This window comes from Miniopterus schreibersii (assembly GCF_964146895.1).
Source record: "Miniopterus schreibersii genome assembly, chromosome: 17".
NCBI lineage: Eukaryota > Metazoa > Chordata > Mammalia > Chiroptera > Miniopteridae > Miniopterus > Miniopterus schreibersii.
In genome coordinates, this window is record NC_138117.1 from 32,683,357 (window position 1) to 32,710,729 (window position 27,373).

The 27,373-nt window shown below is 41.7% G+C and overlaps 3 protein-coding genes across 3 annotated transcripts; all 3 read right to left on the minus strand.

Annotated features, from left to right (window-relative positions):
* Window positions 1–2,291: 2,291 nt before the first annotated feature.
* Window positions 2,292–7,796, minus strand: LOC308546889 (myelin P2 protein). Its single transcript, XM_081116388.1, has 4 exons — window positions 7,636–7,796; window positions 5,428–5,600; window positions 5,125–5,226; window positions 2,292–3,841 (listed from the first exon to the last, which is right to left on the minus strand). The coding sequence occupies exons 1-4, from the start codon at window positions 7,706–7,708 to the stop codon at window positions 3,791–3,793; spliced, it is 399 nt and encodes a 132-aa protein (XP_080972514.1). The 5' UTR covers window positions 7,709–7,796; the 3' UTR covers window positions 2,292–3,790.
* A 4,743-nt stretch (window positions 7,797–12,539) lies between these two features.
* Window positions 12,540–19,444, minus strand: LOC308546887 (fatty acid-binding protein 9-like). Its single transcript, XM_081116386.1, has 5 exons — window positions 19,311–19,444; window positions 16,585–16,817; window positions 14,029–14,201; window positions 12,885–12,986; window positions 12,540–12,719 (listed from the first exon to the last, which is right to left on the minus strand). Exons 2-5 carry the CDS (start codon window positions 16,724–16,726, stop codon window positions 12,669–12,671), a joined length of 468 nt encoding a protein of 155 aa, XP_080972512.1. The 5' UTR covers window positions 16,727–16,817; window positions 19,311–19,444; the 3' UTR covers window positions 12,540–12,668.
* A 2,844-nt stretch (window positions 19,445–22,288) lies between these two features.
* LOC308546888 (fatty acid-binding protein, adipocyte) lies at window positions 22,289–26,944 on the minus strand. The gene is made up of 4 exons (XM_081116387.1): window positions 26,709–26,944; window positions 23,858–24,030; window positions 22,961–23,062; window positions 22,289–22,505 (listed from the first exon to the last, which is right to left on the minus strand). The coding sequence occupies exons 1-4, from the start codon at window positions 26,779–26,781 to the stop codon at window positions 22,455–22,457; spliced, it is 399 nt and encodes a 132-aa protein (XP_080972513.1). The 5' UTR covers window positions 26,782–26,944; the 3' UTR covers window positions 22,289–22,454.
* Window positions 26,945–27,373: the final 429 nt, after the last annotated feature.

A 27,373-nucleotide genomic window follows, 5' to 3' on the forward strand; every position in this document is an offset into this window, starting at 1 on the left:
GAGAGGTAAAGTAACTTGTCCAATGATGCACAGTTAGTAAGTAGCAAACTGGAATTTGAACTAGGCAGTTTGACTGCCAAAAAGACCTAGAGAATTGAAGTTATTCTGACACTATTTTTGAATACTGCATAACTCTGCAGTCACCGCCCATCCCTACCTTTCCAGTTGTTTGAAAATCTTTTTCAAATCTAGCAGTATGTATCACCTGCTGAAATAATTATGTTATCTTTCTCACTATCAGTGGAGTGCCATGTTTCCTGCTATGAAAGCAAAATGTACCCATGATTTTTGTAGAAAACAATTGTATTTACTGAGGAATACATTGTACAGACAGTCTTATTACCCAAAACCACTAAAAATGTCAGTGGTTTTGAAACTTTCTTTTTTATGGCTTTATCTGGCTGTAGACAAAAAAATAAACCACACCTGGATTATGATGCTCCCAGACACATGTTGACCAAAAGCCCAGAAGGACTTGCCAAGTGCAGCTTTTATTTTCCTAAATTCTTTTTGGAAATAACTTCAAATTTGCAGAAAAGTTTCAAGAGTCAGACTAAGTCAAAGAAAACATAGCTTTTACCTAGATCCATGTATTGTTATATTTTATCCCATTTGCTCTATCAATTGCTCTCTTTCTGGATGTATGTATATAATTTGTGTACACACACAATGATTTTTTTTTTCTTAAATTTTTGAGAGTAAATTGCACACATAGGGACCATTACCCCCAAATACTTCAGTGTATATTTCCCAAGAATGGGGATATTGTCTTACGTAATCACAGTAGACTTCTAACCTAATTTGCCATCTTTATTCCAACTTGCCGGTAAATCTAATATAGTCCTTTGGAATGTTAATTGTATCTGTAGCACAGGGTCCAGTCTAGAATCACCTACTGAATTTAGTTGTCATGTACTTTTAATATCCTTTAATGTGGAACATTTCCCCAGAGCCTTTCTTTGTCTTCTGTGACATTGACATTTTTGAACAATTCAACCAACACCCCCTTCCCCCCTTTTAATAGAACATTCCTCATTTGGAATTTGTCTGCTGTTTCCTCACGATTAGACCCAGACATAGATTCCAGGCCAGAATGCTGCATAAGTGATGTCACTTCCTTCTCAGGGGATCACATTGGAAGCCACATGTTTTTCTTCCGCCCGTCATTTGCAAGGTTAATGTCAATTAGCCGGTCAAGAGGTCGTCCAGTTTTCCCACTGCACAGTTGCTATTTTTCCCTTGCAACTAATAAGCAATCTGTGTGGAGATACTTTAGGACCAACCTAATATCCTGTTCCTAATCAGAATTCCCCTCTAGCTTTAACATCCATTGATAATTCTTACCTGAGCCACTATTTACTGTGATGGTTGAAAAATCATCATTTCCCAATTGCAGCGCTTCTTCCACTTTTATCAGTGAGCCCACTGCATCCTACAGTAAGGAAGGTAATTCCTCCTCCTTCCCCTCTTTTTCTCTCTCTCCTTCCAGTATGTACTCACAGATTCTTATTTTTCCCCAGTGGTTTATAATTGATGACTTTTCTCTATTTATCCCAGTCCGGGCCAATGGAAGCACCTGCAAGCTCACTCACATAGTTGGGTGACAGATCTCAATTATTTATTTGAAACACATCCTTACTTTCTGGCATAACAAGATATTTTAGGCTCAGGTTGTCCCTGCTCTACCTCCCATTGGAATCAGCCATTGTTCCAAGGAATCCTCCTTTATTTTAGTGGGCATGAAGTTAGACCCTTGGGCACTAGGTGTACTCATTCCTACTGAGGCGTCTTTGTTTCTAAGCTCTTTGGGCAGATAAAGCTAGGAAATGCACGTGCATGTGTACACCTACATTAAGTCTCTCTCATCCACGGATTCACTTTCTGTGGTTTCCGTCAGTTACCTGCAGTCAACTCGGGTCCAAAAATATTAAATGAAAAATTTCAGAAATAAAACAATTCATAAGTTTTAAATTCCCTGCGGTTCTGAGTAGCGGGATGGAACCTCCTGCCATTCTGCCCTGCCCAGCCTGGGCTGTGACTCTTCTTCTTGAGGCTCCCGGCCTCGTAGTCACTGAGTAGCCATCTGGGTTATCAGATCGCAGGGTTTGTTGTGTTCAAACAGCCTTGATTTTACTTAATAACGGCCCCAAAACGCAAGAGTAGTGGTGCTGGCAATTTGGATATGCCAAAAAGAAGCCACAAAGTGCTTCCTTTTAGTGAAAAGGTGAGTACACAAAATAAGATACTTAGAGAGAGAGAGAGACCACATTCACATAACATTTACTAGAGTATGTTGTTATAATTGTTCTATTTTATTGGTAGTTATTGGAGTTACTGTCTTACTATGCCTAATTTACAAATTAGACTTCATCATAGGCATGTATGTACAGGGGGAAAATACATAGCATATATAGGGCTTGGCACTATCATAGCTTCGGGCATCTACTGGGGGTCTTGGAACATATCCCTCAAGGCTAAGGGGGGATGACTGGATACATACACATGACACATATATACATACACACATAAATGCATGCAGGTATGCATGTCCAATTATACACACACACACAAGCATATGCCTTAGAAACCATGAATTTGCATCTATTCCAGTCCATTTTCACATAGTTCTTACTTCCCCCATTCCATAGTTGTATGTTTCTTCTTCCAGAGGGAAAATTCTGGCTCCTAACATCAATATGCTCAACCATGTACACATATGAAATAGTCTCATTATTATCTGAACACAGTGGTCCCCTATTCCTGCCTGTCAAAACCAATTGGACACAGTAATTTCACGCCCAGTAATTTATCCAAGAGAAAGGCTCTCGTGTGTCTACAGCCTTGTATAAGAATGTTTATAGGAGCTTTGTTTATCATTGCCAAAAACTGGAAACAGCCCAACTGTTTTAAGAGAATAAGGGAGAAATAATCTCTGATACATTCATGCAATGGAATCCTGCTCAGCAATACACAGAAATGTGTTACTGCTTCACGCAACAATATGGATGAATTTCAAAAGCATGCTGAGTTGAAGGCAAACAAAAGGACACATATGAGTCTATTTATATGAAGTTGGAGAATAGGCAAAATGAATTTATGGGGATAGAAACTAAATCACTGTTTGCTTTTGTTGGAGGCGGGACAGGGCAGGACATTAACTGGGAAGGAGCCTGGGAAAACATTCTGGGATTGAGAAAATGTACTATGTCTTGATCAGGATGGGAGTTACATGGGTGCATGAGTTTGTCACGACGGACTGAACTCTACCTTTAATATCTGTGCATTTCCCTGTCTATAAGTTAAACTTCAATTTTAAAAAACTGGCTGGAGTAGAGTAGAGGCTGCCTGTTTAGCTGAAACCAGAATCCTTGTTTTGAAACAGCTCCTTCTAGATTGCCTCACTTCTGCTCCTCCTCTGTCATTACTCTCCCAGCCTCTGAAGGCATTTGCGTTTGCTACCCCTGGTCAGTATGTTTGCTTCCTTTTATTATCATTTGCAAGTTTACGAAATACAAAACAGGTTAGAATTCTACAAATAATTAAATGACATTATCAACTATTTAGGTCAGGCTAATCTGCATACTTTGATAGAGCAAAGATATGCATGCAAATTGAAAATATTTAAATAATACTGAATTGTAAATTAGTCCTCAGTGGAGGCCTTTGCCTATCTGATCTATTTAGACAACAGCAAGAACAAGCAAACCAGTGTAGCCAGACTCTGCCCATGGAAACAGCTGATTTTCAACATTTACTGAGCAAATATCAGTTCAATGAGGAATCGGTTTTCTCAGACCTTCTCATAAATCCTGGTGCAGACCACGCCTTTCATCTTACATTCCTCAAAAAAAAAAGAGAGAGATCAACTGAATATCTAAAGCTCAAACGAAAGGACAGCAAATTTGTAGCAATAACAGAAATTGAAAACATAAAAACAATCTCATGAGATTAAACTTAGAAAAGATTAAAATATCAGCATGTAAATCTTCAATAATTTAGTCGTGGCCACTAGGACAAACAGTTTTGAAGTTGATCTATGCTACGGCAGGAGAATCCTTTTAAAATGACAACTCTTTCTATGCTGTACACCTGAAACTACTTCAAAATGACATTGAGTGTCAAAATAAGTAAATAAATACGTAAAACACAGTGGCAACATTTTATGCATAATTTGCATGCTTTTGAATCTACCAAAACAATGGTTTTCAAAATTATCTGCACATTTGTATTGTCTGGGGAAGATTTAAAAATACTGAGCGATGGCTCCTCCTCCCCCAAAAGGTTTGGTCTGTGTTGGGGCCCCCAAGTTGATTCTCGCTCCTCACTTAAATCTATTGTGCGGCCAGGAGGAGCCTCTGTCCTAAAGGAAGAGACATTCAAAACACTGTGCGAATCTATGTATAGTCAATGTATGTGTTAATTAGTAAGCACAGAACCTAAACCTTTAAAAAATCGTTAGAGGTCATCTCACGTAACCTTTGTCATCTTTCTCATCTGCCGACTGGAGAGGCCTCCAATGAGCTCGGCTTCAATTATTGACTCGGTTTAGTCCAAGTTACAACGGATTCTTGAAAACAAAATGCTTAGATAGCCACCAACACTCTACAGCGGAGCCTTTCAGGTTTGTTTTGCTTTTAGAACTTAGACTTACTTTTCTCTCTGTGAGTCCCAGCTAGTGGGATCTATCCATACACTTTTTTTTTTTTAATTGATTTCAGAGAGAGGAAGGGAGAAAGAAAGAGCGAGAAACATCAATGATGAGAGAAAGTCTCCTGCACGCCCCCTGCTGGGGATGGAGCCTGCAACCCGGGCATTGACGGAGAATTGAACCTACATCTCCTGGATCATAGGTCGGTGCTCAACCGCTGAGCCACACCGGCTGGGCTCCATACACTCTAACTTTACTATCATTTCTAAAATAACAAGTAGGCTTTCTTAGTTCTAAATTCTCAAACCTAAACTCAAACTCTTGATAGTTTAAATATCACCCAAGTTATTAACTCTTACTTCACTCAGCCATTCTTATGGGATTGCAAAGAAAAAAAATAATAGTTTGAAAATAATAGAACCAATTTCTCTATTTAAGTGACATTATTTCTGGTTTAGAAGTAAAGATCTTCTTACCACTACCATTTTCCCATCCACCAACTTCCTCTTTATTGTGGTCTCTTTGCCATCCCATTTCTGCACTTGATTCAGTGAGCCTCTCTCCAAGGTTACGATGCTCTGCAAAGACAAGTTCACATAACTGACTTGCTTGGCCATTGGTGATTAAAGAAGCAGTTTATTCAGCACTGAATCCTTTTCATAAGAGAGGTCCCTACAGGCCATTCTTTTCCAACAGAACGAAGCAATCTGCCCTCTCAACACTAGCAGGAGTAATTTTCTCTCAAGCTGGAGACTTTGAAGAGAAACATTGAACTTTACCTTTGTTTTCCGGTTGTCAGCTGTGGTTTCTTCAAATTCCTGGCCTAGCTTGAAGGAGATCTCTGTATTTTTAAAGGTGCTTTCAGTCCTTATGGTTATCATATCCCCTTTCTTACTGATGATCACTCTGGGTTTGGCCAAATTTCCCAGTTTTCTGGTGGCTAGCCCCACACCTGAAAATCAAGGTAGTATTAGAATTGTGTTGACCCAGAGAGACCGTAGGCCACATTCTGGGCTCAGATGTGCCTCTGGTGTGTAGATGGCAGATAGTGTCATCACTACTAAGGACCTCCTCCCAGATTTCATCTCCTAATGGAAACGCATGCCATGGACTTGAGTATTTTAAGTTCTGTTATTATAAAAGTAACATCTGCAAATTTGAAAGATAAAAGCGTTCAGCCTGAATCATGCAAGTCATCCACCTCCAACCCCATGCTCCACTGAAAATCACTATATAGTTCTGTATGGACTAGTACAGACATTTTAGTTTGTACATATGTTATAGATATATTTTTAAATGATATGATAACATATACACATTGTTCCATGACTTTTCTCCCTTAGTAACATATTGTGAATATAGAAAAGAATTCCCCCACATCCCAGATTGAATCTCATTTCCGAAATTTTATTGCTGCCCTTAAATCTAGTGGGTAGGAAAAAAACAATCCATCTCCCTTCACGACCTGGATCATTCCAAATGTTAATAAGTAAATAAAATATTTTTTTAAATATTTCTGCATTTGAAAAACAAAATAAAATTAGACTCGGGTATTATTATTAGTATCCAAGATTATAGAAATACATGGAAAAAAAAGAAATGTCAAATGAGAGAAATATATCAAAAATATATGAAAGAACAACTAGTATGTAATACACACACACACACACAGGTGGGCAAAAGTAGGTTTACAGTTGTGTGTACACGAAGCAAAAAGTTTATTCTTGTATTATTTATTAATGTATTATTCATTTTTACTACAACTGTAAACCTACTTTTGCCAACCCCTATGCCCAGATATATATTAAATAAGAAGGGAAGAGTTAGACCTAATAAAGAATTGTGAACTGTACTCTTTTTTTCTAATTCTGATTAATCTTGTTGTCTTATGCAATTTAGGGCAATGTTTTTCATACTAAATTTCTACAGTAGAGCCTGAGAATCTACATTTTACCAACCCCCCAAGTGTTCCTATGCACTCTAAAAGTTAAAAATGACAGAATTAGGGAGTCTTTTGTTGAGACTTTCTTATATTTTGCTGCTTCTTTAGCTGTAAAGTGAAATCCATACATTTAACGAATCTGCTAGTAAGGATCGATCCCCGTAAGGTCTCATAGTTTTCCTGGGAACATGACAGGATTTTGTGCATTTTATCTTTAAACAGAACCTTTCTCATTGCATTCTGAACAGGTAAGTGATGCTACAAGCACTTTGAAAACCAGGGCAACCTGAGGTCATTGGCATCGCTGTCTCTTAGATTTATACAGTTCTGGGAATGTCCAGACTCTTCCCATTTACTGGGCTCATATCTATGAAACATTCTCTAGAAATAGTGTCAAATAAAGTTGATGTAACTGATAACTGGATTGTCCATCTCCATCCACAGCTCCAACTCCAGGAGAGCCTAATGTTGGTGTAACTGAGTTTGAATTCACCACCACAACCCAATTCTTTTTGTCTCAGTAACTTCCTTAGGCTGTGAGCATCCTGCTTTAATGCATTTTGTTTCTATAAACTATTTACATGATTACATAATAACAGACAACCTATAGGTAGAGAGAGAAAACTTATAGTTTAGCTAAACATCAAAATTTTAACTTAAGGATCTTCAACTCCTTATATTATGAGCACTTTAGTTGTTATAAAACTAGCTTTCAGGAAAGCCAGGGAATGGGTTGACTAAACTTCTAAGATTTCTTTCCTGCAGGTCTGAACCCAAAGCCCTAATGATATGAAACTGCCTTTGGAAATTGTGGGAGTTCCGTGCATTTAAGCAACTCTTGTGTAGGTTAAAATCTATTAAAATTGCCACAAACAAAATGCAAACAAATGATCTGACTGACACAAGAGAAGATCAATCTCAGAAGAGGACTGCACTTCAGCCTGTGCAAACTGCCCCCAGACTCCTAGAAAAGGCGTTAGAAGGCAGTAGTCACACAGCTTTCTCCAAAAGAGCCTTCGGAACCAGAAGAAAGAGCCTGTCTTACCCAGAGCTTTCATGTAGCCATCGAAGTGCTCACTGGAGACGAGCTTCCAGGTGCCCACAAATCTGTTGCTCATTGCGCTGGATGAAAGCTCAGTCCAGTTCGCATGAGATCCAGGAGACTCCAGTGAAATGCTGGGGCCTCAGAAGATGCTTTTCAAAGAAGCCCATAGCATGCGACTCCCACAGAGACCCAGTGGGGAAAGGCCGTCAGGCCAGGGCGATGAATGGCTCGTCAGTCATCCATTAGCACAAAAGAAAACGTCACATAATGTTTCCTTTCATCTCCAAAATTTTTTATAAAAATCAATGAGAGTACTATTTGAACTTTCAAAAAAAATGTTGGTCAGTCTTACATTTTTAAGAAGTGCTTAGGTCCTTAATGCTTCAGGAAAGACTCCATGAATTGAGTCCTATACTGAACTAAATTATCTGAGCATGAATGAATGAAGGCATGTGTGTGTGTATGTGCGTGTGTGTGTGTGTTCAGGCATCTTTGTCGTTCTCAATCCTGACTCTGCAAATTAAGAACTCTTATTGAAAGAGAAGAAAGAGGGGGAATGTCCCTGATATTGTGATGACCGCCTCCACTCTGCTGTGGGAGAGAAAAGCCAGAAGCAGTGTGAGAGCGTAGTCATAGGTGAGGGAGGCTCGGCATAGCTCACATATTCAGGCGGGCAGAGTAGGCGGCACACACAGCCAGTGTGTTAGAGCAGAGACAGAGTCCGGATTCACACGGGGCAAGAATAGCTGCAACGTGCTCCTTGGGCCCAGCAAAGGCTGTCATCTAAAAAAGACCTGGAGCCCAAATTAGGGAGGTTCTTAGTTAATACAGAAACTTTAAGTTCTTTAAAATAAATCTACAGTTATATAAAGAGAACGAATTTTCTATTAGAATAGTACTAATGTATACAGAGAGCTCCCTGTGGGCCAGTCACTGTGCTAAGTGACTAATATGCATTATTTCCTGTAATCTGCAACAATTCCAGGAGTTAGGTACTATTATAATAAGCATTTTACCAAAGAGAAAAGTGGAGCTCATAGTGGTTAGGTAACTTGTTCCCACAACTTAAGAGAGGCAGGATTTGAACCTGGTGCTGTTCCCCAGTGCCTAGACGCCGGACCAGTATTTTGCACTGCTCCTCCTATGCATCTGTGCAGAGGCCCTGGCCAAAGGTAGGCGATCCTGACATCACCAGGACTGGATAGAGACACTCATTCTCTGCTCAAAAATCAAGATAGGAGCCCAGCCGGTGTGGCTCAGTGGTTGAGCATCTACCTAGGATCCAGGAGATCGCAGTTCAATTCCCTGTCAGGGCACATGCCTGGGTTGCGGGCTCGATCCCTAGCAGGGGGCACGCAGGAGGCAGCTGATCAATGGCTCCATCATTGATGTTTCCATCTCTCTCTTCCTCTCTCTGAAATCAACAAAAAATATATATTTAAAAAGAAATCGAGAGGTAAAAGTCAAGAGCTGAGGCACCCAGGCTACCACAGTCAACAGAGACCCAGTCTGTGACCAGGGGGAGCAAATGTAAAACCACCTCGAATAGAAGTGTTGCTCTTGGGAATAATACCTAGTTGCTGCCATGACTTTTCCTAGCAGCTTTTCCACACTGGCCCAGACAGCTGATATTACCAGGGTTTACATATTTAGTACTCAGGTTGGCACTCTTCACAGCCGCAAAAACATCCTGTGATCAATTTGCTCATGACAGGTAGAATTGCTGGCCTCCAGGGCTCAGGTCGCCAGTGCCACAGCTGTGCCATAACCATTGCAATTATGTGGTTAGTATAACCTAGGTTGGAGGTTCAATCCCCAGTGGGGACACGTGCGGGAGGCAACGGGCCCATGTTTCTCTGGCACATCGATATCTCTCTATCTATCTATCTATCTATCTATCTATCTATCTATCTATCTATCTATCTATCTATCTATCATCTATCTATCTATCATCTATCTCTATCATCTATCTATACACACTTGAGTTCTTTAGGGAAGAAAAGGGACAACCCAATATATATATTAAACATATCCTCCAGGGAGGATTAAAAAAAAGAAAAAAAGATGAGAAGATGAAGGATTTCCTGCACTGGCCACTGCACAAGGCCTTCAACCCTCCCACGGCCCTGTGAAGCAGATCTCTTCATTTTGCAAAGGGGAAAGTTCCGTGGTTAAGCTGCTCGTTTCAGGCTCACACAGCTATCTGTACACTAAGAATGTTCAAAAATTATTTTGTCAGTGAGTTACTAAATAGTATCGGGTAGCAAAAAGATTAATATCAGTATTAATCATGGTTTTAGTATGATTGATCTTTGGATAATTAATAGTTTTTTTGCAAACATCAGTGTGTTTTTTAAATATAATGATTTACTATTAAGTTATTCACAACAAAATGTTCAAAAATAAAATATATTTTCCTGTGTGGCTTATAAAAGCTACTCTCATTTCCTTTTTTCAAACCCTTTGGAAAATGAGTAAATAATGACTTTTTATTGCTCAACTCACTATAATGAAGAGTTATTTCCAAAACAACTTGATAAAATTGACATTTCATCGTTTACTTATGGATAGATGATAAATCTGATACAACTTGATAAATGTGACGTGTTATCATTTACTCACAGATAGGTAATGACTTCTGCAGGCAAGTCAGATACGCCAAGGACCGATCTCATAAAAGTAAGTTCTTAATAAAGACTAATGAGTCTAAATATGCACTTCAATGAATTTTTTTCTTACAGACATTTTGACATGATTTGACTGAGATTAAAAATAAAGGCAGTAGGGTTTCGTGATGTCCCTGCTACTTGTGTCATCAGAAGGCAGCTGTGAACGTCACTCTAACTCATTTCCTGTCCCAGCTCCCGGGACAGTGCAGCTGAGTCACAGCTTGTTGAATGAATGATTTCCTAGGGGGTGGCATGTTTGACACCACCTACTAGAGGCCCAACATCAGGATTTTGTTTCTCGTTTGGGCTCTGTACTTTGAGCTGTCACATTTATGAGAAGAGAAATAAGTCTTGAAAATTCACACCTGCATTATTCCTTTCTTAATTATACCTCTGTAAAGCCAAGGATTTAAATGAGTAAGTGCCCAGTGCTTGTTAGAGTCAGATCTTCTCCCTGATGGCTGCGGATCACACCCCCACCCTGCTCTGAGGTGTTGTGAAGGCCCCTGTCCTCTAATTAAGGAGGTGTTGGTCCCCGGTCCCTTTTCTGCACAGGACACTACCTTGGGGGTTGAAAGCCTCTTGACCCCTGGAGAGCAAGCGTGGTTACATCTCGTACACACTTGAGTCCTTTAGGGAAGGACAGGGACAGGTCTTGTGGGGGTCACCGTCGTTGCTCACCTCTGGCAGCTGTGTGGCCTGTCACTTCAGGTGCACTGCTATGTGCCCAGAGGTCTCCAGGGCCTCACCTGACAGCCCTAGCTGCTCTCCTTGTGAGGGTTCAGTTCCCCCCAAGCCCATGCTCAGTCCTGTGCGTACCCCAGTTTCCTCCTTACCCCCCAGCATGCCTGGGACGGTCCAGTCTGTGCCTGTTGTCCCGGTGTAACCTCTGATAGTGCTCCTTTGCAGTGTCACTTCTCACCCAGGCTAGATGACGAAGGACATGGACATTACATTTTAGCACACATTAAACACAACTCCAGATTTATTTTAGCCAACTATTACCTATCTTTAAGGTGCAACACAACACTTACATAATTCTTTCCTCCTCCCACTGCTACAAATACCCTCAGTTTTATAGGCTTTACCCTTTCATTTTACCTGTAGTACTAGGTTTTGCTTAAGCCCTGAGAGTACTTCCTAGCAACAGTACTTGGTGAAACTATTAAGGGACTTTTTGTAGTTCCAACAATTACTTTCTTCCTGAACTTTTCAAAACTCAGGGCTGGCATTTAATGAAATGTCATTCTGCAAAGTCTGTGTTGTAAACAGTGGTGGCAGATGCACTAGCCTGGTTCTTTTACACGGGTTTATGGGTAACTAAGACAATAACTGGTGTGTGTTTTTAATGATTTCAGAAAGAGGAAGGGAGAGGGCGAGATAGAAACATCAATGATGAGAGTCATTGATCGGCTGCCTCCTGCACGCCCCCTCCTGGGGATCGAGCCCGCAACGGGGCATGTGCCCTGACTGGGAATCGAACCTCGATCTCCTGGATCCTAGGTCGATGCTCAACAGCTGAGCCACGCTGGCCGGGCAACAATAATTGTTTTTAAATGTTCTTCTATAACAGTGATTTTCAACAGCTGTGCCCAAGGAATTTTTTAAAGGTGCAATACCTCACTATTCAGCGGGGGGCACCGACCTCTTTTCCCTTAGATTGTCAAATTAAAAAATGACAACAGCAAACACAATAGCTGTTCAGTGTGAATGAATGAAACTTATACCTATTTTTTTGTGTCAGATACGCAAAAATTATAATTGATGTGCCACAGAATTTCAGTAATTAGTTTATATGTGCCATGAGATGAAATGTGGTTGAAATTCAAACACAGCATATAATGTCCTGGCTCTGTTTTGTTATCTACCTATTTCTCTGTTTATCTCTCCAACCATCCATCCATCCGTCCGTCCATTCATCCTAACCACTTTAAGCAGGGCCAGCCTTCTGCAAAAATAAAAAGCCAGCCATGCTGGTTTTCAGCCTCTGCGCTGCCCAAAGCAGGTCCCAGTGATTCCAATGTTTCCCACTTGGAGGTCACATGAATTTCCACAAGGCATCATTTGACACATACCTGAACCTACATGGACCAGGTCCCCTGGAGGGATCTGCAGGCCTGTGGAAGTCAGGTGGGCAGGGGACAAAGAGGACGCTGGTGCCCCTGCGATCACACCACAGGCCCCACCAGTTTATCAGATTGTCCCTAACTCTCAATATCACACAACTCCGAAACTGCACCTAATTTGATGCTTTTATTGAGCACATTTATATTAAGCAATTCTTAAATCACTGGCCTGGGGCGTATCTTCTGCAAGCCCCCATTTTCTGTTAGTGAGGCGTTTTCACTGATGCACATGCCTTCTTCACACCTTTTTGAAGACTCTCGTGCTGACAACCTTGTTCATGGTATGTGTCTAAAAGCAAAGAGGGGTCTGTTAGAGCTGGAAGCTGGCAGGTTAAGCTTGCTCCACCCCTCTTCCCCAGACCTGAGAATCAGGGTGCAGACCGAGCGACCGAGTCACTCGAGAGGCCTGTTTCAAATAGGAACATCTAAAAAGTCCCATTTACAGAAAACTCACCGCTATCATTTTCCCATGTACAATTTGTCTTGTGATTGCTGTCTCTTTGTCGAGCCATTTTTGGACATGGACCAGTGAGCCGTTAACTAACGTTATGATGCTCTATACATACATAAAGGAATCAGTTAGGAAAAGCGATTCACTACATTCTAAACTACACAAGGCTACACTTTAATTTCTATTTTTGAAATTTTTTCCTCCAAAATCCTCACCTCAGTGCTTGTTATAATTTAATACCATCAAACTAGAGAAGTTTCCAGAGGTTGCTCAATTAACACTCCCCTCCACACACAAACCATACCCAAAAGACTTGTACGCAATTGTTTTCTTCTATATGATTTAAAAAATTTTTTTTGCCCTGGCCGGTGTCACTCAGTGGTTAGAGTGTTGGCCCAGGCACCCAAGGATCACAGGTTCGATTCCTAGTCAAGGGCATGTAACTGGGTTGTAGGGTCAATCCTTGGCCCTGGTCAGGGCATGTGTGAGAGGCAACCAATCAATGTGTTTCTCTCACATTGATGTTTCTCTCTCTCCCTCCTGCCCTCCCTTCCACTTTTTCCAAAAAAAATAACTGAAAAAAATATCCTCAGATGAAGATAAACAAAACTTTTACAAAATTTTTTTGTTAATCCTCACCTGACGATATTTTTTAGAAAGTGGAAGGCGGGGAGTGAGGGAGAGGGAGTAGGGGAGGAGGAGAGACAGAAACAGAGACAGAGACAGAGAGACAGAAACATCAGTGGGAGAGAGACACGTTGATTCGTTTCCTCCCACGTGCACCCCAACCGGGGTCAGGGCTCAAACCTACAACCCAGGTACGTGCCCTTGACTGGAAATCGAACCTGTGACTCTTCGGTACACAGGCAGGTGCTTAACCACTGAGCAACACTGGCCAGGGCTATATGCTTTCTTTATACAATGGCAAAGAGAGACCAGAAAAAAAGGGAAAACATGTTAAACTTTTTGGCCCTGTCAATCATCAGAATAATTTGCAAAAAGATCGACTTTGGAGATGTGCAACATGAATGAACAAAAACAAGCCCGGAATGACCTGATAATTAATGAAATTAGATATAAACAGACCTCGCCCAACCACCTTCTAGTTTTCCCCGACTGGGAAACCCCAGGACAGTTTGGTCCTCACCTTCACCTTCCGGTTGTCCGCCGTGGTTTCGTCGAACTCCTCCCCGAGCCTGAAGGAGATCTCGAAGTTCTTGAAGGAGGTCTCCGTTCTGATGCTCACCTTCCCCGCGCGGGCGCTGATGCTGAGCTTCGGCTTCTCGAGGGCAGCCAGGTGCCGGATGGTGACGGGCACCCCTGCGGGCCGAGAGGGCAGCAGCGCTTCTTAGGACGGTTAGGAGGAAGCGCCTGCTGTCACTTGGGAAGCACCTGAAAACGAATGGCTGCCTCCCCGCTTGAAGTTTGGGGTGACAGGCTGTGACTTCTTCAGTGCTCTCTGTGACGGCTGCATGGAGCCAGGCCCTCCAGCCGGGGGGGTGTCTAGTAATTCTACCTGTCATTTTGCAGAGCTAGCCTCACTTTTTGAGCCTGCGCCTCATCTAAAATGAGTGTTTCTACAGGTGATCAGATGCCGGTGTAGGGGCGTCATGACCCTCATTTTAGAGACTAGGACACGGTGTCCCAGAGAGGTCAGGAAACTCATTCTGGGTGAGGCATCCGGTAAGGAGCAGAACGAGACTTAAACACAGGTTTTCTAATTATCCAAGAATTTTAGAACACTTTTTTTTTTCTCTTCCTTAAAAAATCAAGAAATACAATTTTCAAAGCACCTGAACTGCTTTAAAAGAACATGACTCGCAGAGTTCAAGCTCCTGTCTCACTTGCAGGTTCGGTCCCACCCGGCTGAGGAGAGAGGAGGTGGCCATCTAGGCCATTTGGCTGAGAACCCGGGCCTGTGGCTCCGGTTGGGACAGTCCATGGTCAAAGTCGGCCCCTGCAGGAGGTGGCGGAAGAGCTGACCCCTCTCTCAGTATCGGCATCAAACCCGTTTCCCATTCAGATTGCGGGGCAGCAGGACCGGAGGGCGCGAGAAGACAGGAGGCTGAGCGGTTAAAGCTGGGCTCCGGCTGCGCCCGCTCGGGCACATTGTGTCCATAGTCAAGCGCGCACAGCCACAGGCTGCCCTCACGGGTGTGTGGGGGACGAGGTGCAAGGACTTAGGTGGTAAGTGGCACGTAGTAGGTGCTCAGCTGTATGCCCTCTTGCCTCTGCCTAAGCCCAGCTCCCAGTCAGCACAAATGCTGCTCTTGCCAGAAGCCCCAAGTTTCTTAGATGCCCCCAGACTTAAACTCAGGACAGGTGAGTATATGAATCCATGAAGAGATAGTCCCTGAGAAGTTAATGCTGATTATGAAAAAGGAACAAGTATTATATTATGAGCACCTTGACTTCTTATGATGCAGGGATCGTTTCAGCCAAGTTAAAAAGAAAAGTTAAGAAATCTTTGACTGTATATACAGTTCATTATTGCAGGAGAGGTTTCTCTTCATTAAGTATTAAAATTTACTTAATTAGATAAATAATTACTGTTCTTCTAGCATTTGTAAAGAATAGTTTAGTTGCTATAGACCCAAACCACTATAATTGATGTTTATGCAACTTGGGTAAGAGCTCAAGGGTGGATAGGATTTATACTTCTGAGAAATAGCCAATGGTGAGACATTTAATGGGGAAAAATGTTCCATTTCTCCAATAAAAAAATTGAAATTCTTCAAAATAATGTTTTAAATGTATCTTTCACGGATGTCAGAACTCTAAAAATTAACCCACTAGAAAGTTCATTATCTCTCTTTTGAAGTTATAACTTAGAGCAAACTTTGAAACAAATTTAGTTGATAAATTTAATTATAGGTAGTTATTAGTGTCCATAAATTTGAAGCTGTGAAAGGCTATTTGATGAAATGATCAAGCTAAAGAGAAACTCTATCAAGAGATTATTTTCAAAATATTTTTCCAAATATTTTCATGAAGGATAAATGCAGCCCTGGCTGGTTTGGCTCGGTGGTTACAGGGTCGGCCCCCAGGCTGGAGGGTCCCCAGTTCAATTCCAGCCAAGGGCATGTACCTGGGTTGCAGGCTTGATCCCCAGCCCTGGCCATGGCAAGGGAGGGAGGCAGTGGATCGATACGTCTCTCTCACATCCATGTTTCTCTCTCTCTTTCCCTTTCACTCTCTCTGAAAAGCAATGGAAAAAATATCCTTGGGTGAGGTTTGAAAAAAAGAAGAAATGGACTTAAATATATGGATGATGGCCTGGCCAGGCGTGGCTCAGCAGTTGAGCATCGACCTAGGATCCAGGAGATCAGGGTTCAGTTCCCGGTCAGGGGCCTGCAGGAGGCAGCCAATCAATGACTCTTTCATCACTGATGTTTCTCTCTCTCTCTCCCTCTCTTTTCCTCTCTCTGAAATCAATAAAGACATATTTTTTAAAAATAAATTAAAAATATATGGATGATGAATACAAAGAGGTATATGTGAACCTCATAGTCCCAAAAGAGACAATTATTACTAGGAACAAAAAAAGCAAAAGTAGCTCCATGAACTTTGTTAATCTCATGTGAACGTACCCTGGGATCGCAAAGGAGTGAGGAGGCTGAGGGAGCACTCACGGTAAAGCACAAGCCCCAACCCATCGCAGGATGCATGGCCGGTTTCCCAACCTCGCCATGGTATTTCTCACCCAGTTGTTCCAAGTATTCCTCGAAGTTTTCACTGGATTCCAGTTTCCAAGTTCCCAGGAAGGGCTCGATCATGGTGGAAAGCTTGCTGAAGGAGGCGCTCACAACTGGAAGCCAAAGAAACTGTGCTACCAGCATCTTCATTTACAAGGCATCTTCGTCATGTGACTCTTCTGAAATGGCCAATGGGCAGCAGCAAGACCAGAGTCCAGACACCAGAGTTGACTCATTGTATCTACCTCCAAATTAAAGTGCAGAAAATTAACATGTGGAGTTGAATTAGGTCAACAATTATAGCTTCTAGCAAAGAGATTTACACCCCCAGGGTCACCCAATACGTATAACTCGTGGAATGGAAACAACTTTCAATGGAGGTCAGCCTTTTGAATGAATGCCTAGTCACCTCTGAAGGAATCTCCTGACAGATATCCGAGGAACACCCGATTGGGGTGTTTTCCCACCTGACACAACCACGGCCTTGCTTGGCTGCACCCCAGCTGTGTTTTGTTTGCACAGATGATGTTGCCTGAGAACTCTCTTCATTAAAATAATGTCCTCCCCTCCCTTCCTTGAGGGTTGATGAACTGATATCAGTTAATGTAACTGAAATATCTACACTTGCTTGGAGTGAGGTGTGGGCTATTATTAATATTATCATTGTTTTTCATCAAGAGTAATTGTGGACCAGGAAGAAACGTAACAATTACCATTGATTAGTGTTCTGTAACTCAAGCTCAACAAAGGAGGGAGAGCAAGTGCTTGGAAAATTCATTTTTTAGGCTTACGAAGTAAGCTCAATATTAAAAGACACCACTTGAAATTGTGAGGGAAAGTTTTGGGGAGAAATACAGTATTTCGATATATGCATTCTAAAGACAAAGGAGCAGATCATGTAAATCTCTGTGCAGTTAAGTCTGAAATCATCTTCTGCAACCCAAATAATGAAAGTAGACTTTGCAAGTATTGTGTTTACCAACAAGGATTATACAGGGTGGGGCAAAAGTAGGTTTATAGTTGTTCATATGGAAAATAATACAATAATTAATAAATAATAATACAGAATAAATTGCATTTCGAGTGCTCACAACTGCAAACCTACTTCTGCACCACCCTGTAGTCTGAGGCTGTGGATTTATATCTCAGTTCTAAGCTCCAGTTGTTTTGAAGGAGGCTGGAAAATTAGAAAAATATTCACACTATTTTGTTTTTTAATTTTAAACTTTCTTCCTTTTTATTGAATTGATTGGGGTGACACTGGTTAACAAAATTATACATGTTTCAGGTGTACAATTCTATGATACATAATCTACACTGTGTGTTCACGGTCCCAAGTCAAGTCTCTGTCCATTACCATTTGTCCCCACTACACCCTCCTCTAACCCCCCACCCTCTCCCCACAGCTATCACCACACTGTTGTCCCTGACCAAGAATTGTTTCTCCTTTTTTTCAATCCCTCCACACACACCCCCGGGGAGCCCACCCGAAAACAGCTGCCAACCTGCTCTCTATCTATGAGTCTGTTTCTATTTTTGCATCCTGTTATCTGTCTGTGTTAAATATTCCTTCGATTCGAAGAAATATTTATTCAAGCCATCTCTTTGTGGAAAAAACAAATATTTTAAAAAGGCTGAAGAATTTCTTTTGATGAAAACACATAAGGAGGGCATTTATAAGGCAACATCTTTATGCGTGGGATAGTTATTGAAGTTTCTGGAGGGGAAAACGGGAAGCGGAAACCCTAGAGTCGGTTTCAGGAAACCGAGACCTGGACTCGAGATAAGTGTGTTCCTGGTGGAAAATGTCCTCAGAGGTGACGGTCCAGCGAGGAGCACAGGCCTAGATCTTGCCTGACGGGGGCTGGGTGTGCGTGCATCCCTCCCGAAAGCCGGCATGCTCGCCCGCGGGCTAGTGGGCCAAAGTTCTCCCGTTAGTGGAACCGCGCTTTCTCCACTCCCTCTGCCACTGATGGATCCAGAAATCAATCCTGGCCCATGAGACCAACGGAAAGGCAAGTTCTGGCTTCTAGAAGATGTCCTTACCCCTGGGAGAGAGCCCGAGGGATGGTCTCCCTTCTCCTCTGCACGGTTTGCTTTCTTGTTACCAACTCCAAGGTTAATACCGAAGCTGAGGATGGCAGGGTGCAAAGCGGGGGGGGAACTGGGACCACTTCATTTCTGAAATTCTTATTATGTGAATTAATAAATTCCATTAGCATTTAAAGAGTTTTGTGTCTGAGTTTTTGTGACTTGCGCCTTAAGCCTTCGTAACCGCTGTGCCTTTGTAAACAGCTTCACTCGAATGATGAGCTTGGAGCCTCAGAACAGCCCCTCACACGCTACTCAGGATACCGGCCTGTGTGCACAGCCTCAAGGCAGCACTCATCTTTCCAGATCCAATGCCAGCATCTCTGTGACACTGGCTCAGAGCTGGTGGGTCCCTATTATGTGACTCAACTACACTTTAACAGAAGTGTCTTAGAGAATTCTTCTCATAGTATTGCAATGAGTTAACCTCCCACTGTCCCCTGAGCTACTTTATGTGTGTATTTCTTAGTCACCTCTGCATCCCTAAGGCGGTGCCCAGTACATTGTAGGTGCTCAATAAATGTTTGATGAGTGAATGACAAAAGCGATAAGCAGGACTTACTTCCTTTTGACTGACAGTTTCCCGCCTTGCTGATCCTAATCTAACAGTGACCAGAGACAAGTCTGAATAAGTTGTCCTCACCTGGCCTGGTCCTGTGACGGGCCCTTGTTGTGGTCCTCGGCTGGTGGAAGGGTTCGCAGCCTCCTTCAGCTTTGCTCAGCGCCTCACAAGACCACAAAAACCTCCGTCTTCAGCCGAGACAGCTCTCCGCCCGTGCTGCTAGTCTTTGGCACCTTTGTTTTAGTATAAAAATAAACAAAAGAACAAAACCCAAACCATTTCCTGAAGTAAAAATATGTCAAGTTAGAATGTTTTTAATTACTGATTCTAATAAAGGAGCTAGAATTCTAATAAAGGAGCTAATAATTCTAATAATAAACAGTAATTTGTTAGAGAACCATTACACATCTTGTTTCCAGGACGATTTCAGTGCTTATTTCTCCATTATCTCATTTTATACCCTTTTACAATATCTCATCGTCTCTATCAACTTTTTTTTCTTGTGACATTTTACATGTTAAGAAGTTTTAATAAATTTTAATTTTGAGATGCTACAGTCTCCACTGGTGAGGCATACTGGTAAAGTTAAACATACCAGAAGCTATAAAAGTTTTCAGAAATACGTCTAGTGATTTATTGCTGTATGTATAATATTTTAACTGGAGCCATACTAGATTTTTTCTAATTATTTTTATTGTGGTAGAATACACGTAACATAAAATTAACTACCTTGATCAGTATAGTTCAGTGGAATTAAATACATTCATATTGTTGCACAACCATCCCAACCATCTACCTCCAGAACTCCTTTCACCGCGAAACCCTGCAACTCTATAGCCATTAAGCAACAACTCCCCTCTCTTCTTTTCCCCCAGCCCCTGACAACCACCATCCTACATCCTGTCTCTGATTTTGACCTCTAAGTACCTCATATAAGTGGAATCATACATTATTTGGTGGGGGTTTTCTGTTGGTGTGACTGGCTTACTTCATTCAGCACGTCCTCAAGGCTCATTCATGTTGTAGCATATCTCAGAATGTCCTTTAACACTTAATAATATTCCATTGTATCAACAGACCACATTATGCTTACCCATTCATCTGTCAATGGACACTGGGATCGCTTCTACATTTTCGCTAAATTCCTATGACCAGCAACTTATCTTCTGGCCTCTTCATATGTTGGTGTTATATATAGGATAGGTGTTCAGAAAATAATGGGCATATTTTAAAAGGAAGTATCATAAACACAATTATATCAACTGCAACACACATTTTAACAGATGTTGGCTTACTATAAAGTGTAAGTATATGGTTTGGAAATTTCATTCTGTGTACATAGAACTCCAGTGGTCCGTGAGGTGCCTCAAAGCTTCCATAGGGCAAAAGAAATAACTCACACACACACCTACACGCACACACACACACACACCCCTACCTGAAAGGCCTCATTGTCATTTCTGTCTGTGTTATATATTGTAGCTCTATGGAGATTTCATTTGAATAAAAAATTCCAGAATAGATTCAACATTTTATTTGAACAAAAAGTTCCACTGGTGAGAAAAACTTGGAAACCACTATGAGGACATTTGCATCATTACTGATTACAAGGCTGTCACCTCATTTCCGGAATGAATATTATGGGATTATTTGTACTTAATTCCTGAGAGACTCCAGAGACGGCTTGGTTTTCCAGTAACTTTGCAGGTTAAAAATGGTAGCCTAGAAATCTTTTTCTACAACCTGCATTGTTACTCTCGTTGCTCCAGGACAGGTCGGTGGGAATGACCGCACCTGGGCCAGTGGGCTGTGAACTGTTTGAGGACAGCTCAGGCTTCCCGTGTTTTGTTGAACTTCACAGAAACTGTGTTTTTCGCAAATGGAAGGTTTGTGGCGACCTTGTGTCGGGCAAATCTATCAGAGCCATTTTCCCAGCAGCATTTGCTCGTGTCGTGTCTCTGGGTCACACAGTGGCGATTGCCACAATATTTCAAACTCTCTCATTACTCCCATTCTATTTGTTATGACCTGCGATCAGTGATCTCTGATGTGACTAGGGCAAGACTCTGCACCAGCAATGAGATTACGGCCCACTGAAGGCCCAGACGATGGTTAGCATTTTTTAGCACTAAAGAATTTTTAAATTAAGGGATGTGCATTGTTTTAGACATAATTACACACTTGATAGTGCAAACATAACTTTTGTGTGCACCAGAAAACCAAAAATTTCATGTGATTCGCTTTATTGCAATACTCACCTTATTGAGGTGGTCTGGAACTTAACCCACAAAATCTTCAAGGGGTGCCTGTCATCCCCCCTTAACCATGGTTTCAGTTATCCGAGGCCAACTGAGGCAGGAGAATATTAATTGAGAAATTCCAGAAAGAAGCAACTCATCAATTTTAAGCTGCATGCCTTTCTGAGGAGCGTGATGACACCTCACACTGTCCTCTGTCCCTCCTGGGATGTGAATCGTCCCTTTGTCCAGCATCTCCCCACCTGTTAATCACTCAGTAGCATCTTGGATATCAGATCAAGTGTCCTGGTATCATGGTGCTTGTGTTCAAGGAAGCCTTATTTTACTTAATGATGCCACATTCACAAAACTTTTATTATAGTATATTGTTATAATTGTTCTATTTTATTACTAACTGTGTCACTCTCTTACTGTGCCTAATTTATAAATTAAACTTTATGGATGTGTAGAAAAAGCATAGCATGTATCGGGTTCTATGCTCTCTGTGGTTTCAGGCATCCTCTGGGGGTCTTGGCACATATCCCCCGCAGATAAGGGGGAATTACTGTACTTTTAGAACTACCTTTAGCCTCTGTGAGCATTACTTGATTGAACTAAAGAAGAACTTCATGTTCTGTAATAGCACATCTTTATCAATTTTTTACTAACAGTGGAAAATTCATGAATATTAATATTTTTACCTTGGATTATTATGAAAAACCATATTGCTTACACCAGAAACAAAGCAACAATACAATTTTCTATTTCTTTCGCTGAGTTATAAGAAATTCTCTGGCACAATGAATAAATCATTACATCACCTTCTAACTCTAAAACGTTTTATTTAACCAACACAACCACATTAAGTAAAATCAGATTGGGGGGAAATTAGTTGCTTGCTAATTAGTGGGAAACAGCAATATATGTTTGGACAACAGAATGTCATAGAGTTCGATGCAAACTTCCATCCAGTTCAATGTCCCTCGGCTTATGCTCTCTCGTAAACTCTGGTAGCAGTGACGCCTTTCATGGTACATTCCTAGACACACAAAGACATTCTCGGTCAATCACGGCACTAGACCATTGCTTTGTTTATTGTGTCCTTTGGTGTTGGGGAGGAAACAGTACTCATCTGAAAGGTATTTGTTCTGGGCTCCTATATACACCTGATGTTGTGTTAAATCCTAGAGATGTAAAGACTGAGAAGATACAAGTCTTCTCCTTAAGGAGCCTTACAGTCTAGATGGCAAGGGAGGAATACACGCCAAAGTCCATAATAGACGTGGGGCGTGCTCCCTGGGGCCGGGGAGTGCTTCCTGGCCCACAGCACGCCCAGGCTGAGCTGTCAGCATGAAGGCCAGTTGCCCAGTGAAAGCACAATCCCCAAAGAATTGCTCTTGGTTCTACATACGCAACAGCGATGGTGCTTGTTTAGGTGGGATGATGGTTATAAGACGGCCTAGCGGTGGAATCTGGCAGCTGGGACACACTCACCACCACCAGCTTATCATCCACTCGCTTTCTCTTGATGGTGGTTGACTTCCCATCCCATTTCTGCACCTGTACCAGGGCACCTCCGTCTAAGGTGATGATGCTCTGCAGGTGCAATAAAGAAGGTTAGTTACAATTGGTACATGGTGCAGGGAAACAAAATGAAAAATACACCATTTTTGCCTGAAGGCATCTTTGAGGTCATTAGAAATTATAAATTACAAGAATACATTGCAACAAGAAAATAAATGAATGTCAAAAATAAAAGTACAAAGTTATATATACATTATGATCTGAATATTAGACAAACATGCACCTGAAAAAATATTGTGAAAGAATATAGATAATAAATTTATGTTGAGATGGTAGTATTGTAAGTGATTTTTAAAACTTGTCCCACTCTGCCCGGCCGGGTGTGGCTCAGCGGTTGAGCGTTGACCTGGGATCCAGGAGATCAGGGTTCCATTCCCGGTCAGGGCACATACCCGGGTTGCAGGCTCTATCAATGACTCTCTCATCATTGATGTTTCTGTCTCTCTCTCCCTCTCCTTTCCTCTCTCTGAAATCAATGAAGATATGTTTTTTAAAAAATAAAATAAATAAATAAAACTCGTCCCACTCTATAAATTTGTCTAACATTGTGTTACTTTAATCCACTTCAAATACTATATATATGGTATGACAAATTATGTTAATTGTTTCTTAAAATAATAGGGACAACTTTATAACAAGGAGTAAAATTCACCAACTAAGCAACAAAGGCAACATGTTTTAGATGTAGGAGGACAGGGACCACTGTGGTGGACGGTTTTTCCTCCGTTTACAGAAATGCTTCTGGGAGGCAGCACTTGGTCACACAGAAGCCAGGCTTTTCCTCTGCCCCAATCCTTTGTTCCTCACCTTGACTTTCCTGTCATCTGCAGTGACTTCGTCAAATTCCTGGCCCAGTTTGAAGGAGATCTCCGTGTTTTTAAAGGTGCTTTCTGATTTGATGGTGATCACATCCCCATTGACAATGACAGTCATGTTGGGCTTGGCCATGCCGGCCACTTTCCTGGTGGCAAAGCCCACTCCTACAGGAGGGAAGAAGGGAAACGTCACGTTTACAGGTTCCTCTCTCATCTTTAAGAGCTACAGTGTGGATACGTGTGTGTAGGTGGGGGCACGTGTGCATAAAAGGGAAACCGGTGAATTTCTCAATCGCTTCATTTAAACAGCTCCTGCGGATAAGTAAAGAGGCTAATATTTAAAGAAATGCATGATACACAATTAGCTGTAGGTTTGTTTTTAAATTTCCCTTCTGCAGTTCAAATGCAGCTCCTTGGGAGACCCAGTGTTAACTTTCAATAAGACTAAGTCTTCCAGAATGTGTGTTTTTAACAAGTGACTGCACTCACGTTAAGTGGCCACCTCAGCCATTGGGGCAGCCGCTGGCATTTCACTCAATTCATGGAACCCTGGGGCACTGTGACCTTTTTCACTTAGATAAAAATGATCTAATCCACAGTCGAAGACGGAATTCTCAATAGGATAGTGGGGCCAATATAGAGTTACTCCATTAAAAAAAAAAAGTCATCTCTTTGGGTGTCTAGAAATTACATCTCATAACTTTTGCTGCCCAGACTTTTTCATATCAGTCCACCATGAAGATTTGGATAAATTTCTCCAAAGGCAAAATGTTTTCTACATTCATATCATTTTAGAATGGTCATGTGGCTCCCAATCAATTATAGGAAAGGTTAAAGAGGGCCTAGGCATTGATTGTGAAAACTTCAGAATTCAAGAAATCACTATTTTAGTAATCAATATTTTGATTCCCAGTCACCTAAGTTTCAAATTTATCTTTTGTCTTCAGAGGAATCTACTTTTCTCGTGAAGGGTATGGGATGGACAATTCACAACCCAACAGACACAGCAGTAACTTGATCTCCCTGAGTGTGTTGGATTTTTTAAACACATGTACGTAAATCTAAACTACCTCCTTGACTAAAGGTTACTTACAGGTACCAAAGGTTAGAAATGAGGGATCAGGGAGAGAAATAGTGAACAAATCAACTGGTGTTGAGGCTCTGATTTAGCTCCCTGCTGGAGAAGTGGCCACAGGTGGAAACATAAATACATTGCTTCAAATCCTGACTCTGTTACCAAATATAATATCAAATACGGAGAGGGAGTCAGCACAGTGACTGCACCCAAGGCCCAGTGTGGTTCCAGAGGGGCCAGCCTGGGGCAAAGCCATACTCTCCAGTTGCCTGATTCCATCCTTGTTTGACTAATGAAGGCGATACCTGCTTACCAATCACCAGTTAGAGCAGGTAGTGTCTTATCATCAGTACTTTCTCATTTTAAAACACAGTAGTAGAAGAACTTAAATATAAATAGCAAAAGTGTAAAATGTTTCTAAAAATCCGTAGCCAAATAGCTTCAAATCCTGGCATTTCACTATCAGCACGTATTCATAAATGGAATCAAAACTGATTGTCATTTTAGAAAGTTAGGTCTCACTCATGCTGGAGTCTCTGATTTCCCTCTTCCTCTATAAGTAAGGAACATAGTGTTATAGACAAGCAAAAATATGCTGTGTGACTTGGGGGAAGTTACATCTTGAGATTTAGAGAGTAAATCATAACCCCTCATAAAGATACTGTGTGAAAGTCCTTCCTGATTCGTCCCCTGGATGCAACTTGATCATGGGCCTGGGAGGGGGCTTTCAAGGTGCAGGTGCCTGGAGGTAGGAACCTGCCTTCCTACAGCCTTGCTCTCCCTCCTTAACTATCTGGGGGACCTCTGCAAGGCAGGCTGGCAATGTCAGCAGGATCTAAACACCCAGGAGCCTCCATTATCCAAGAGCACCCATGTTATATGTAACACTCCCCTTTCACATTACTCAGTAATTCTATGGCACCCCCTGGATTTGTTGGTCACAGAAATATTTAAGCCCTTTAAGGTGCATATTCTCTAAAATTAAGACTTTTGGAGGAGAGGACGTTCTGGGGCTGGGTGAAATAGGTGAAGGGGTTAAGCAAAAAAACAGACAAAAAACAACCCTCATAGACACAGACCACAGTGTGGTGATTACCAGAGGGAAAGGGGGTGGGGGAGGTAGAAGAGGGTACAGGGGGGTAAATGGAGATGGAAGGAGACTTGACTTGGGATGGTGAGCACACAATACAACACACAGATGATGTATATAGAATTGTACACCTGAAACATATCATTTTATTAATCAATGTCACCCCAATAAATTCCATTTTAAAAAAAGATTTTGAACCCTACAAAACAACCACACATTTCAATGGACTGACATTAAGACAATAAACTAATTGGTTTACATAGGTCTACTTTAAAAATTACATGAGAACTATAGTGCCTTCAGTGTCAAAGGACCTCGTTGCATGCCAGGAAATAAATATGGTTGTATTTCCAAGTTATCGCTCCTTTTTTATTGCAAGAAGGAATGAAAGAAAAGCAGGCAAAGAGCCAAGTAAACCAAAGATGCCAAAGTTTAGCAATCAAATAAAATCCTGTCATTTCTGCAGCCCATAACTATTCCATTTAGACCCTTTTTCATATTGGTTCACCTGTCTACATGCTTCTGCAAACGAATGAGTCCCACTTGCTGCTTTTGCAGCCTCTGTGCAGAAAGCAGCATTTTCTACCTGGCCAAGGTCTCCCGAGCGAAAAGCAGCCACCAGCCCCTTTCCCGGAGAAAAGGGAGTAACTCCAGGCCTCCGGCCGCCTGTTTGCTTACCCACTTCTTTCATGTAATCATCGAAGTTTTCGCTGGAGACCATTTTCCAGGTGCCTACGAAAGCATCACACATTTTGCAGGCCGTCTGGGATGACTGTGCGAGGTGGGGAGATGCTGGAGCCTTCGGGAAGGATTGTGCCCCGGAGCCCAGCGAACGTCCTTTTAAAGATGCCGGGAGCACGTGTTCTGAGTGGGGACCAATTGGGACTGATATGGGACCGTTTCCTTCATTACCAGACTCTGCATTTTCCTCTCTGAGTCATGTTTTTAATAGAAATTTCTCAACTTTGGCTCCCCCTGGCAAATGGTCATTGGACTGAGAGTACAGATTATTTTTAACCACTCACAGAATATTTTGAACATGCCTGTTTTGATGGTTTTAATCCTCAGTGCATTGCATTTCCCCCTATTATTTTCATATGTATTTGTCCCAGTGTAGAGCAGAGCTGGGTAATTGTCTTGGGATGAACTTTGACCCCCTTTTCTGGTGTTTCTATTAAAATTACAGTTAAGTGGTTCTTTTGAATTGAGGAGCATAAGAATTACCTTAGGGGTTTTTAAGTAATTGCAAAAGCTCTTTGGGACAGTGCTCTAGAGAATTACCTGGCAACTAAAACAAAATAAATAATGGTATTTTAAAATACCCCAGGTTTCTCATTTAAAAT